Source organism: Montipora foliosa, chromosome 2, assembly GCF_036669935.1.
Source record: "Montipora foliosa isolate CH-2021 chromosome 2, ASM3666993v2, whole genome shotgun sequence".
Lineage (NCBI taxonomy): Eukaryota > Metazoa > Cnidaria > Anthozoa > Scleractinia > Acroporidae > Montipora > Montipora foliosa.
In genome coordinates this window covers 48,479,639-48,494,638 of record NC_090870.1, presented here as the reverse complement: position 1 = coordinate 48,494,638, position 15,000 = coordinate 48,479,639, and the positions used below count along the sequence as shown (strand labels likewise).

The 15,000-nt window shown below is 41.0% G+C and overlaps 1 protein-coding gene across 5 annotated transcripts in view; it reads right to left on the bottom strand.

The window, feature by feature from the left end:
- The window catches only part of LOC137993382 (uncharacterized), a 32,987-nt gene that overhangs the window by 12,020 nt on the left and 5,967 nt on the right, over nucleotides 1–15,000 (bottom strand). For 4 of the 5 annotated variants that reach the window (XM_068839198.1, XM_068839199.1, XM_068839200.1 and 1 more), the window contains exons 4-13: nucleotides 9,428–9,924; nucleotides 8,199–8,555; nucleotides 5,969–6,410; nucleotides 4,996–5,297; nucleotides 3,556–4,269; nucleotides 3,027–3,305; nucleotides 2,802–2,916; nucleotides 1,931–2,356; nucleotides 1,314–1,548; nucleotides 387–528 (exon numbers count right to left, since the gene is read on the bottom strand). In XM_068839198.1, coding sequence (XP_068695299.1) covers nucleotides 387–528; nucleotides 1,314–1,548; nucleotides 1,931–2,356; nucleotides 2,802–2,916; nucleotides 3,027–3,305; nucleotides 3,556–4,269; nucleotides 4,996–5,297; nucleotides 5,969–6,410; nucleotides 8,199–8,555; nucleotides 9,428–9,924 — 3,509 coding nt within the window. The remainder of the gene's footprint in view (nucleotides 1–386; nucleotides 529–1,313; nucleotides 1,549–1,930; nucleotides 2,357–2,801; nucleotides 2,917–3,026; nucleotides 3,306–3,555; nucleotides 4,270–4,995; nucleotides 5,298–5,968; nucleotides 6,411–8,198; nucleotides 8,556–9,427; nucleotides 9,925–15,000) is intronic. The other variant, XM_068839202.1, reaches the window with a different exon arrangement.

Sequence of the window (15,000 nt, the reverse complement as noted above, 5' to 3'; positions counted from 1 at the left end):
TTGTATCAAAGTGAGTGTCGACCCATGTCAAAGGTCTCTTTTCCCGTACTCGTTAGCCTAGCAAACGCAAGAGAAAGGAGACCTCTGCTAGAAGGGAAGCTTTATTTTTAGGTCAAGGTAAATGCAGCAATGTGTCCTTACTTGAGGAGCACCATTTGGGAGACAAGTGGTAAAATTAATAAACTTTTTTTTTTACAGTCATGTGCTAGGTTAGTTACCGGGCATTTAAATGAAAGTGAGGCTGGTGTTGCCTCTGTTATGATACAGCCCTCCCTGCCTTTCTTATGTTAATGTTGTTGCTCTCATGCTAATTAGTTGTTTTTTATATAAGAAAAGCGATGACGTTTCTATCAAAACAAGGTCATCTCTAGCCTCACTTGCTTCACCTTATCAAATATGTGGATTGCTCTCAAGCGATGAAGAAACAACAGAAGTGAGGGATGAACATCGCGGAACCTGGCAGCCAATGAACTCTTTTCCGTTCCCCGGTGTTCCTCTTTGAGGGGAAGAACAATGCGGGTGGACCATCTGGCAAAATTAGAAATACAAACAATATGAAAAGTCTGTTATATACGGAAAATAAATTGATAAAAATAACCTCTGTACACAATAAATGTATCCAAAGGTTAGCGCATACGTGTCTCTCTCTCCGGCGCGCCTTGTAAAAAAAACTGACTCAAACCTTACAACATAATGACATGCTTCAGTTTTTGGTAAGTTCTTTTTCTTTGTCACTGCAAAGAGCTAACGTTAACTCTAACGAGTCGACTCACTGAGTCAGTTATCTGGCAGATATTTATGTGCCATAGATTTCAGTCTCTGTAACTGCTGATGACAAAAAATCACAGAAAGCCAGACAACTTTTAAGCTTCTTTATTGACTCAACTTGCCTCCTTGTCCAGAGGAAATAAAAAGTAAGGGTTGCAAGTGGAGTCTTGGGATATGTGAATTTCAGTTATCTTAAACAAGTACGTTTCCCAAGTAATCCTTACATTTTATGCACTTTTGCGCAAAAACGTGCTGTTGCGCTCCAATTATTTGAGAAGACGTTGAGTGCTTGCGGACGTCAAGAGAAGATGAATTACGTTCCCACAGCCACTAAAGAATAACTTTTGTGAAATTCACCACATCAGGTCATATTACCAACTCTTCCTGTCGGTCGCTTTATTTTCTCTTGGCCGCGAAAAGGACTAAATTTCTCAAGTAATCATCTTATCTACAATTCCCTTTGACATCCTCTAATTTCACTTTATTTCGATATAACCGTTTACAAAATGTCGATGTGTCACACACGCTTGTTCATTTAAGCTCACGTTTTATATTCGCTACCAAGAGCGTCCACTTGTTTTTCGTGTTTGTTGCCCTCCTTAACGCAGTCAAGCTCGTCACCAATTGTCTGGTCTTCCATGTCTCCTTCCTCAATCCATTGTGGTAGTATGTATCCAATGGGACCGCTTTTAGCATCAAACCGAACGCGATAACCATTGGAGTGGACTTCGGGACAATCACTGACTCGGAACACGGATTTGAAACCAATTCCCTTTTGGCCTGAAAAAAGTGTGAAAATTATTGATAACAAGTTAAAGGCACACGAACTGAGAAACCACAAACTAGTTGAGAAAATATCACGTAGACCGAAAATATGAAATTTAGAAGGATCACTACAGTTGGACAAGCAACTTAACTAGTTACCAGCAAGCCCAAAAAACTCTATGCATGAACGGGATTAGAATCCATGATGGTGCGATTGCTCTACTTTGCTTGTTCTACTAACTGAGCTATCACGCCAACTAAGAGCTGGTCCATTGCGAATTTATGTTATACATCCCGAATTATGTGAAGGGTTTCGGTCTCATCAGTAGTTTTGCCCGCGAGATTGTTGGTACCACGTAGAGGAAATTAAAACAACTTGAATTATGTGTCATCATACCAATGTATCCATAGCGGTGAGCTCCTTTTGTACTTTTGCCAACGTCACACAGTGCTCGGATGTTCTTTTCCATGAAACCAATTTCGTTATTGAACACCACAATCTTATCACTTTCGAGAACAAAAACAAGGGACGGGAATCCCGCGACAGGTCCCTCCTCGGGATATGAGTTGTCATCTGCATTCTGTACTAGCTCTAACACAAAGTGCGTGTCCCTTGAATACAACTCGGTAGACAAACGGTGCAAGCCACGCCCCTCGCGCTCTCTCTGTCTCTGAACGAGTTTTGACTCCTCTTCCCCGAGCTCAAGACCAATTCCAAACTCTTCGCGACGAATCTGCTCAATGACAGCCCTGCACTCTTCTTGTTGCTTGGACGTGAAAGCAGCTTGTTCACTCGAATAGTCCCCGGCATCTGAGACAGCTTCTGGAAGTAAGATACCATACGATAACTTTATTTAGAGAGGGAGGACGCAATTAACGTGCTATTAACGGCCCTGTAGCTAGCGCACAGACAACCAACCAAAACACTGGAAACTCCATGCCCTACACTTTGCTAATAGCGTGTGGGTTCTTTTACGTACCGCAAGGTTATTTATGAATATTGAAGGGTTGTGTGATGGGGCCTCAAGTTTAATCGCCCTTTTCCGACAAGTCTAGAGAGTCTAGCATTAGCAGATATCATTACAAAGGTAGCACTTTCTACTAAGGTATTTAAAGACCCTTAAAGCCTCGAAACAGCAACTTAAATTGAGCATCAAACCTGGAATCATAGAGAACAATTGGTAAATTTGGCATGTCCAAAGAATGTCCACAGAGGAATAAATGGGTCGATATGTGAACAAAAGCAGAGCGAGATTCAACACCTGTACCTTCTTCGTCTTTTACTTCATTTCCGTCTTCTTCTTCATCATCACAATCACCTTTAGGGGCGTGTCCCTCATACAGAGGGATTGTTATATCGTCTTCCGGTGTCCCTACAGATCGCTAAAATGTAAAACACGACTTCAGTGTAATGCACGATCTGGTACAACGTCAATTCCAGCATCCGGTGAACGATGCTGTGGATACCGAGTTTCATTTTTGTCACCACTAACCTCTGCCCTCTCAGTCTTTTCTCTAAGAGATAGTACAGGATTGACTACCGCAATTGGTCTTTTTTGGTATTCTTCATCTAATCCAATTTTTAATGCCGAGCCTTCCTCTGGGTAATCTGACCGCACTCGGCTGTGAAAATCTTCAATCCACTGATTTATACCAAGAACAAAGCCAAGTTGATGAAGCCGACTTCGCTGATGCTGGGTTGAGCAGCAAGATAACAGAACCGAGGGGGCTTCTGTTGAGCCAATAAGCTTCTTTAGAGGCTCAAGGAAAACCTGTCGCAAAAGAAAATGACCGTGGCGATCATTTTGTCATACTACACATGTTAAACGAGCTTTAATTGCCAATGAAAATATTGTGTAATTCTAAACAGCTGCAAAGTGAAAAGATGTCACTATTGATAACCCACAAATCAGCAGATTTCATACTCAAGCACAATTTTTTTCCCACTTGCCGGATTTCCCTTCCCTAGAAAGTCTAACAAACCCTATTAAGTCTTGTCCTCAAGATTTCAGCAAAACATACCTTTGTTCCAACAGTCTGAGCTAGCTTTCTTGGCATACGAACCAAACATTTGAGTACAAAATCGGAGGAGCGTTTAGATCCCTCAGGAGTCGCCATGGAGGCTAAGGAAGTCTGCACGTGGTTGGCTAAAAGAGCCAAAGGAGTGTTAAACACTCCGCCATTCAACATGACCATAGAAACTAGATGCCCTGCGGCACCAACCGCATCACCACGACTTAAGCAACCATTGAAGATTTCCGGTGACGTGTTTGTGGTGACACGCAGAAGAACCCCTGGAGATGTTTCCATGACAACCAAAGAACCATGCTCCCTTGATGTAGATTTTCCAGCGTTTGCTAGGATTCCCTCGTTTTCTAAAAACGACTTTAAGTCCCCGAGCTGGGACACCTCTCCTCCAAACACTTCGTCCCAGTGAGTCCAGAGTGTCACGTCCTCGAGAAGTGGGACCCTCTGTATTGCGGCTATTGCATCTTCTTTGCTCATATACCCAAGGATACTTCCCTTGTGCGCTTCTACATTGCTGTTTCCTATATTTTTTGCGCATGCATCATGACACAAAAGTGCAGCCTCGTACACTATGGCAGGTGTGTTTGTTCGCGTCATTTTTTCTCTTCGGTCTAAAGCTTTTTTTAACAGGTTTGAACAAGAGCCATATCCCAGATCTGTCACTTTACCAATGCTGTAGTAATTGCAAAGATTCTGTTGAATGACCTCCTAAAATGTGGAAAGGGAAGGGAAAGAAGCAAAAACATGTCAGTCAATACTCAACGGTATCCAAAGGAGGAGAACAGGATTATAGTTAAGATATGAGAAGGTCAAATTACATCAGTTGCGCTCTCTATAAAAAACGAAATATCTGTTAGAAAAAATAACTTGATTTCAATCACGTTATATATAGAAGGAAACAAAGAGAAAAGCCGTCTAATAACATGTACTGAGCCAATGAGTTCAAATTTTTAATAGGGTTAACTTTATGTTTTCCTCCTTTAAAAGCCAAACTAGTGGACTTCCGATATTAGTTAAACTTCGGTAAAGTTCGCAACTAACGGTGAAACGTGCGTTTGTTTGAACTTCACTCGCAAGGCTTTGAAGGAAGGCACAACACCTTTAATCTCTACACAAGTTTCCTCTAACTGTGACCTTCATAATGACCACCTTGGATCGTGAAACAATTATCCAACCCTGAGGACATTGGACTAATTTGAACAATGCTGAAAATGGAATCCCGTACTGCTGGAGGTACTGAACAGAGCACGCTGAAAAAAACATGCAAAGGCTGCCACAACGAGTGATCAAACCGCAGTTACGGTTTACGCTGATTTTGATGTTATTCAAATGGGCCTCGTGTGAGAATCGGAATGCCTTTCGTTCTTTGTCACAGTGTATGCTCCAGTGCGTTTCGTGTAAACAAATGAAATATACAACCTGCAAGTGACTTACGAGAGAGGTTTGCGTTCCACACTGTGAAATGAAATCCAGTATACTGACCAAGGAAACCTGGTGCCCAAGCCTTGTCCGTTGTCCCCCTGAACGAGCCATGGCCAAGCCACCAACCTCCTCGATAGCATCGAGAAGCTCCTTATGAGAAGTTAAAAATTTCAAAAATGAGCCATTACCAAGACCTTCAAAACTGTCAAAATCGGGAAATTTGCTCAAAACAGTGGCTTCAATGATCGCCAACCTTCCAAGGCCAATGTTATCTGCATTTGCCAGCCAGGTTTTCACTTCATTCACCAGTTCGCCTGAAGAAAAGGGAAACAAATGCAATGATTAAAAAATAGACTCTCCACCGTTTTTAAGACCACATTGGCCGCGGAAGAGAAGACAAGAAATTAGCTTCGATTAATTGGCAAATTCTTAACTTTCAAATGACCCATAATACAGTTTTTTGGGAAGTGTTTTTTGCCTCAAAGCAATGGATATCCGGTTCACTGAAACAAGATAAAGGGTAAATAGCTTGTGTTGTTTTTATGTAAAGAACCTCCAAAATGCATTGCATTATGGGATGGGGGAAATATTTACGTTACATTTGGACTCCCCGATGTACCCCGATTTTTTAAACAGGAGACAGTCATTTTCACGGTTTCTAACACTATGTTGGTTTGAGGGAAGGTGGAAAGACAAGGCAGACTGGGCCGCTAAAAAATACAGTGGTTGAGTCTCTCAAACCAAAGTCACTGACTCAAACACGTCTACGCTGAAAATTAGAAATACGTGATTCAGCCAACGGCTTTTCAGGTAGCTGCGTAATTTTGATCGTAAGATTTTTTTTTATATATATACTAAATTTGAAGATTTCATTTACAGTCACTGTAGTTCATCTTTACCCTACGCAAGCCTTTTAAAACTTATTTTCGCTACCAAAATGCATCAAATTACTGACAAAGTGAAAAATACATCCCCAAAATACAACCTTCACTGGGTGGAAGTGGTCGTATTTCTGCCGTTTCCTGCAAGTCTTTCATTCTGTTAGCAAATTGCTCCTCGACCTTTTGTTCAACCAAAGAATCCAGTGTGTCTCCCACTAAACGCTTGCAGCTCGCGGTAAGAGCAAGTTGAAATAGTCGTCGACCGAGAGCATCTCCAGTAATTGTAGCGAAAAAATTCGTAATCTTCTTTTGGCGTTTGCCTTCAAAAACGTCCAAGCAGCAATCAAAAATCTCGTTTAATGCATCAACGGGAGAAGCGCCAATCACTTTCATTGCACAGCTCCTCAGATCACCCACTTCCTGCCCCAGAAGATCTTTCTTGATTTTTTTCAAGTGTCTTTGAATTTCCTCGTCCAAGTCAGCTGCAACATGTTCTCTAACCGATTTCCATCGTTCACTGTCAGACCTTTTCGCTTTCTTAATCACCTGAAAACAACAGATACTGCATCATCACAGGAACTAAGCCAAAATTCACAATTTGTGTGCCCAGTTACACATAACAGACAGACGTGACCAGGAAACCTAAGATGCGTATCATGCAATAAGAAATCCACTGTTATGTTATACAAAATATGCCACTAAGCATTTGGGTTAATTTAAATTAATTTACCCTTATTTTCTGCTTTCATTTCAAATAAACATAGGCCAAATAAAAACTTTCTTAATCGACTCTCAGCCTGAGAAATGTTTTTAATACGTTCTTAAAATTTTGGTTAATCTCATTCTCAACGTTCTTATAAAAAATAAATTCTTATACAAAAGAGGACTGTATAGGGAAAATTGAAAATCCTCAAAAAATAGGCCGATGATGATCTAACCTTACTTTCGCTGTGTTCTCATAATAACACTCCTCATTAGATGGCTGTCTCATAAGCACTGGGAAATACCAAATTCACGAATTTGATTGGCTGAAATCGATACTGACCGCGGTCTAGATTTTCCTATCTAGAGCGGTAATGTTTTGCGGTGAAAAAGTTGCAAACTAAAATGAAAGAAAATATTGAGTATTTTCTTCTACCAATATTTATTTGTGGAAGTGCCAAAAAGTGCCAAAAAGCATGAGGAGGATGAGCAAACATTGGCAGATTTAACAGGGGCACCCAACGAGAATATAGTTCAAAATCACTTAGACATAGCACGGTAGATATAGGCATATTTTTATCCCCTGTAAATTTTCGATCTGTTCGAATTTCGTAGCTGAAAGTCTAGTGATCCGAAAATTATAGGGATCACAACTAACCTTTTCGAATCTTTCAGCCAGAAAAAAGGCTCCCGAAAATTCTAGGTGAGCCTTTTAGGGTAAAAAATCCGTTAAAAGTGGGCAATTATACCATGTTTTAGATGTTCGAAAATCTTAGGACAAGCAGCCAAGCAAGAAATTTTACAACAAGTGATCCGAAATCCTAGATGTCAAGTCGTCTTCCGAACAGATATTTTTCGAAAATTGACGCTGGGTGCCCCTGGATTTAAGTTCAGCTCATCGCCAATCATCGCCGTTTGCAAGCAAAATGTCTGTTAATACAAACCAGTTACATTAAACGAAGTAAATTGCTCTTGTTTACCATATAATAAACATCTTATTAACCTGTAATTTACTGTACTCTCTATTTCTGTTCACTGGTTTGTTTTATTTTGTAGCTGTATAACTTTTTTTTTTCCCTCGTTTCTCCGGGGAATAATAATTAAAAAAAAACATCTTATTAACCGAGCTTAGTCAGTCAGGTGCGTGTGTGTACAGACCTCACGGCCTTCGGTCTGTACTCACGACCTCGGTCAAGATTCTCCCATAGAGACCTCCTGCTCGGATAATAAGACGTAATTAAAGACCTGCCAGCTGAATTATTCTTTACATGTTACAGAGAAACAACAATTTGCAATCTTTGATTTCCTTTTTCGGAGCCTTGTACAGTTTCAATAAATCTACAAAGTTTGTCACTTGAAAATTAAAATAAATGCCAAAATTGTGCTGATTCATTTAAAAAATGGAAAACTTGAGTATCGAGTCTCGAGTTTTTCGAGAATGGTGAGGTGAATATATCGAGTTCTGTGTGGAGACAATATTTGAGTGAACTTGTTAAAAGCGATAGATTGTGGCTACACCTTTATGTATGATGTAGCTACACGTACGTGTATGTATTCCTTAACAACAAACAGCAAAGACAAACAACGTTAAAAAGGTTGGAACATTTTTTAAAAAAATGAAAGTTTTGTTACCGAAATTGCCAATCCAACGCTTTGTATGCGCACACCAAGCTCGTACGGTGTTTCACAATCATTCTCTTCACAAAGATACGCCATGAATTTGCTTAAAGCCACTTTCTCGCGCCAGAGATCCTCTCTAGTCATATACCTTTCCAAATGCCTCAGAATCTGAATAGTTGTTATTGGAGGAACGGAGCCTAGACTCGGTGGAGCCTTGAACATGTCAAAAACCACAGGCTGTTGCAATAACGGACCCAGCTTTAGATCTTCAAAATCTTGCTTGGACTCTAAATCTGCAAGACTCTGGCCGAGTTCATGCACAGTGGCAATGCTGTTGCACATGACGTAAGCGTGGATAAATAAACTAACCTGCAGGAAAATGGATCACAACAAGGACTTTAAAGAAGCGCATTTGCAGTCTCTAAAGGAACAGCTTTTACTGAAATCATTCACATCCTACGAATAGGGGTACAAGTCCTCGAAAATGGCACTTGATGAGCACAAGTAAATTTCTTTTCAAAGACTAACAAAACCGCACAAGCCCATTTGGCGTAGGGTTGTAGTCTTTGAATTTGAGTCCACTTGTTAATGTGAGGTGCAATAAGCACTAGTAAGGATTCCCAGAGGTAAATAAGTAAATAAATACTTAATTTACCAATGCCAATATGGGTTCTTCAGGGCCAATGAATCATAGTAATCCTACAAACAGAACAGAATAATTTTTTGCAAGAATGCTAACTGGCTGGAGGCAAATCATTTGGCTATTACCGATGACAACTGAGAAGTTTAAGTAGGAACCAGGAACAACTACAGCTAGTGGTCAGAACTGGTTTTGAACCCAGGATCTCTGAATGTCAAGGCAGGCGCCTTGACCACTCGGCCATGCTAGTTCCGCGGGTTGCCAAGCCAGGAGGGGTCACAATGCAGGAGTTTATTTGCACTTCACTAGCAAAACGTGCTTGAGAGTACTATTTACTAAATCTCTTCAATGGGTTCGATATATCAATATTCACACATGGCTACAAGGATTTATGATTAAATTTGAAATATTTTCCTCAGAAATCCCCCTTAAGACTTGTGTGACAAAGGAAACAGAACTGAGTCGTGAAATAATTTGACTATAAAGCCTCGTAGCCATGCCTTAATATTAATAAATCAAACTCAGCCTATTAAGATAAGATCCTGTACCATAAGGGGAGATTCTTTTATAATAAATAAAAATACACAAATGTACTCCTTACTTTATTCTGCAGCTGAATAAGATCATTAAGGGCTGCAATATCTTTATCTCTCTTGATGCCAAATGCACTCCAACTGGACCTTCCAAAGTGATTACAGAGTTTAGCCTTGACTTTTTCAAGTGAAACAAACTGTCCACTGTCCGACAGAGATTCAATAATATTCTTTGCTGCTGTATTAATTTCAGTAGAAGAGACACGTTTTGAAGGGCTAGATTGGACGGAAGACATTATTTTTTGGGCTTGTTCAAAAGACTTTTCCATAGGTCCAGGAGTTCCAATTTCACGAGCACGTGCACCGAGAGATTGTTGGTCCGGGGTAGAATTTCCCCTCACTTTTTTCCCTGGGCTAGGAGTCGCTTGCATCTCGTTCAACAACTTTTCATACCCATTGAGTGGAAGACACGTTTCATTTGCAAGCTTTTCCTCTTGTTCTTGCTGCCTCATGATTTCCGCCAATGAAGGCAGCGCAATGTTAGCTGGTTGAGGAGGATCAACACCTGTAATTAGGGACAAAAGATGCCAGTAATGTGAAATACAAGCATATTAATTAGTGGGTGAGCTTTCCTTTAAGAAACAATCAAATATGGTGAAGACCTGTCCTTTGTCAATATCAATTCTGTACCTTTTGAGTGGCAACCAAGTTGCAAAGGTATAATTATTCAGTATAGCTCAGTTGGAAGAGCATTGCACCTGCATCACAGAGGTCATGGGTTCGAATCCCATTGAGGATACCTGAAATTTTCAGATGTCTATAAGATACAATTATTGCTTAAATTGTCAAGTGCTAGGATCACTTCTCCTTTTCTTAAGTTAACTTAACTTAAGTTAAAAATGAATGCATATTTTTGAAATTCTTTTCCTCTATTTTCGTGAAAATAGAGTAGAATTGTACTTTCGTCCTAGTCCGCTTGAATAGTACGGACCTGTGAGGAAACAACCAGTGATTAAATTTTAAAAAAAAACACACTCCAGAAGATGAGCATGGCGCCAATGGAGAGATATTACACAAAACACGAACCAAATAAAGATGATGTCTGCTTGAAACTTCGTTGCTATGCTCGAGAATTTTTTTTTAAAAATAAAAGCCTTTCATCCCTTCAACGAGCGATCCTGTCTTGGGTTCCAGTCCTTCCCCGACAGGTCACGCAAAAACGTGACAATCGAAATTTTCCAAGAGCATTGCAACATCACATCGATTTTACTCGTTTAGATCATTGGTAACCCCTATTTTTTTTTAATCATGAATCACTTACTTTACTTACTATCTACAAAATATGATAAGATGAAAAAATTCCCACCGTACGAAGTTATCTTTATTTTATTTTATTTTCTCGTGCCATCGAATCCCGGGGGGGGGGGGGGGAGGGATGCTCGTCGTCTCGCTTAGAGGTGTAAATTTTGGATTTTTGTCTCGCTTAGGGTGTTCCGGGCAAAGCGCCAATATTTTAAGCTGTCAAGGTCTCGTTTAGGGTTCCGCAAAGAAACACAGAATTAAGCGAAGAGAAGCAGAAGTCAAATTTTCTTTTTAACTTGTTTTTAGGGGTCAAAATTTCCTTAAGCCACGCCCAGATTAGTCTCCTTTAGGGGTCACAAAAAGCTCGAGCCACGCCCAGATGGTCTCCTTTAGGGGTTAAATTCAAAATTTCCGACGAGCATCCCCGTCTGTTCCATATGGGAGTCCCCCCCGGGCACGCACCTCGAGGATGAACTCTACTGTTATCTAAAAATCCCACTCCTAAAAACCTATGCACGGAAACCTTCACTCTAACAGTTTATTTTTATGATTTTCGACGGATGAGCAGATGAGGCTACATCTCGTTATTATGGCCGATTTATCGAAATTAAGGCATTTTTCCACTGTCATTTTCTCCGAAACAAAGTCGGTGACCCCCAATTTTTTTTTTCATTTTTGGAGTAAGTACTTTATGACCTAACTCTAGGTGAGAAATGAAGAAAATTTCACCGTAGGAAGATTTTGGCGCGAACGTCCTTAATTCACCAGGCCCCAGTTGTTCAAACATGGATAGCGCTATCCGCAGGATAAATCACTATCCACTGGATAACTCTATTGGTTTTGCTAGTGTTTATCCGCTGGATAGTGATTTATCCCGTGGATAGCGCTATCCAACGTTTGAACAACTGGCCCCAAGGCTGTAGTTTATCTACCTACAACCCCGACACATAGGTGCAGAAATATAACCTAATCTAATTTAGCCTTCCATTCAATCCTAGACCAATTGAATGGGACATTTTAACCTTTTTAGGCAATTATGCGACGCAAAATATATTTCATGGAGACTGTGGGGGCAGGAGGGGCACGGTTCGACTGGTGGGCTCTACGCCATCCTGGCAAGAGATGATCGCTTATGCACCAGTTGTGGTGATTTCCCAAGCATGTGTGCAGTAGGGCATAACCAGAGTGCCATAGTAGTGTAGCGGAAAAAGAATGTTTGTGGAGCATTTTAGCGGTAGCTTCACTTTTTTCTAATTCCTGATTTCTCTGGTGATTTGTTGGAAAGCTCTTCACCTTTGCAGTGGACGGAATTTCCGGCCCTTTGCCCTTGGAAATCGCGAACAACAGTGTGTCTGCCATGTTGAATCATGATCAGGCGTGTGCATCGGATTCTACATCCTTGGCTACTGGCACATCGGCTCCTCCAGTTCCTGCTTTTGCAACTACTTTTACTTCGTGACCAGAAGTCATTAAGCTTACTCAGGTCTTTTTTCAGGCACTTTACACCTCCTTGCCGCATACTTTGGGTCCCGTGCAAAATGGCTTCAATTCATCATTTCCAACAGTGCCACATACAAGCTCACCGGTGGAAAACACAATTTCAGTTCCAACCATTTTGCTCTCAGGCTTTGGTTAGCAAACACCATCATCTTCTATTGGTTTCTCTTCAGGTTAAATAATTGCGACTTCTTTTATTTACACCTATGCTATTGCTCGTAGGGAGGCTCTCCATTATCATTGTCAGCCTTTTTGAGCATGCCATCTTTGTTCGAGCTTCAGTGTGCTGGGAACAGCTCACCCTGTGTTTCACATTAATTCACCCCCCTGTTTCCTTTTGACATGTCATTTGCACCTGTTTCAGTGGCTGGGGCATCTTCTTTTTTCTGTAGACCGTTCGTGGTGGCACTGGGGTACTCTCCAATCCCTGAGAAGATGGTGACCAAGATTAGATCAGGCCAGGTTGTTGATCCAGATGACTTGTTAGCAGAGAACCTTAAGGTACCGAAGTCCGAACCCGAATCCAACCTGGATGGTCCTCCTGATTCACAAGTTTGCAAGGAAAAATCTGGATACCTGCGTACAATAATAATAATTATTATTATTGCTTTCATATTGAGGTATTACCCTCCATCCATAAACTTGAAGAGCTAATCACCTGCCTAACAGTGTTGCTCCAAGTTCGCCTTCAACGTGACAAGTATGACAGTCACTGTATCAACGCCCTCCTAGAATCGTGGTCTCTGTAAAAGCATTGCACTCACAAAGACAAGTTTCCCAAGATCTCAATCTTGCTGCAGGATGGTGTTGTGCAAATAAGTTGTTGATAAATCCCAAAAAGACAAAGCTTGTATCGTTTGGCACCCTACAACTCGTCTCCAAGCTACCCCACGTTATGGTACCCTTCCTCAGTCATGCATTGACTCCTGCCTCATCTGCCAAAGATTTAGGTGTCATTCTTAACTCAGACTTAATGCATATGTCGACCTTAATGTCCTCTCTACTTTCTAGTTTGTGTCAAATGAGCAGGCTCAAACACTTATTTACCAATTGAAAGATGTGCTCAGCATAATCCTAAATTCTCTTACTTTTGACAAATAATTTTACTCTTCAACTCTATGGTCTGGTACATTCAAACATAATAATTTATTAAGAAATTACAACTGATGCAAAACATTGCCGCTCGCATATTGACTGACGCCAGAAAGAACGATAGCATTTCTCCAATATTGCATGAACTGGGCTGGCCTACTGTACAAGAATTGTTGCACTTGCGTGATATTACCCTGATTTAGAAATGTTTCAATGGTGTGACACCCAGTTATTTGAGTTCAAAGCTTACAGAGCATTCAGAAATGCACGAGTACAATACTAGAAATAGAGATCAGCTCAGTCATCCCAAATGTGCCACAGCGATTGCTTAGCAATAGTTTTTCTACAAAGCAGTAGCATCGTAAAAGGGCCTTTCTGTCCTGATAAGAAACTCTCCATCTATTCAATGTTTCAAGAGGAAAGCTAAGAGTTGAAATAAGTTGCGTCTAGTTTAGATAGTATATGGTTTGTGGGTGAATGGTATTCATTGCAGCTGTTGTCAAATAACTACAATGAACTGTTCCAGGTGGCTATTGCAGCTATGCTATTGGGCCATCGCCAGACCTCCAAACATATGGAGAATTTACAGTGAAAAGCATTTTGACCACACAGTAAACTTGACAATTGCTGATGTGGAGATGGACTTATCCTGCTACTTCCCCCCCCCTCCCCCCGCCAAAAAAAAAGCTTTCCAGTATGCATCAAGAGCTCATTGAAGACAGAGCCTTTCCTACAAGGGTTGTTTTGAATACCTTGGTCATGGCTCTTCCCCTCCTTCAGTGGTCACAAGGTCTGGGTCTCTTTTTCACTATCAAGAGGGTTGCGCTGTTCCTCGCTTGTCTCTCTCCTCTCTTTTACAGACTCCTGTCCAGTCTGCTAGTAGCAGAAAAAAAACTCACCAGCCATAGACCCTTTTCATAATGGTGGACGATTTGATTATTGTTTTGTATGTATGTTAATTAGCCTTACTAACCTCACTTTAAAGTAAAAATTATATTGAATTTTGAACATGCTAACGAGTCTAGTAAGGCTAATTATCATAAAAATAAAAGAATAATTTGTTGGGCGCATTACGAAAAGGGTCTTTAGCTTCAGAAAAGATGTCACCACTACTGTTGCCCAAAGAGGCCTTCTGGAACATCTCATTAGGAACATGGGGTATTGGTCAACTGATGCTTACCAGCTGTACATATGAACCCCAGTTGTCACTATCCTGTCGCAGGAAGACTTCCTTTATAGGTATGACACTTCCATTTCTGGTCGTTTGCATATACAGCGGGTATGGTGTCAATGCATCCATAAGCACCTCTCTCTCCAAGCCAAATTCTAGTGGTGGGAGTACCTCTGACTTGGCATGGAGGCTCATGGCTGAGTTGCCAGGAATTCACTGCCAGGAGGGGGGGCAGAGTTATGAACATTAAGGGTTGTGAGACAGAGTCTTTGGTTTGTCACCCTTATCCAAAAAGACTAGAAAGTTCGACCATTTGCAGATGTCATCACAAAGACAGCACTTTCTCCTCAGCTATTTAAAGACCCTGAGTGTTCATCCAGCCAAAATTTTGATACCATAACCTCCCACACAGTTGCCTGATACTCAACCACCTGAGCCAACTGATTGGCAGGACAGTGTGACCGTTTAATCTTCCAACTCCTTTCTTGAATACTATTGGGAATTTGGACACTAAGTCCTCCTTAGACATCACAGTGTGTGGAATCTTCACTGCAAACACTGGTGCAATAACCGTTTCTG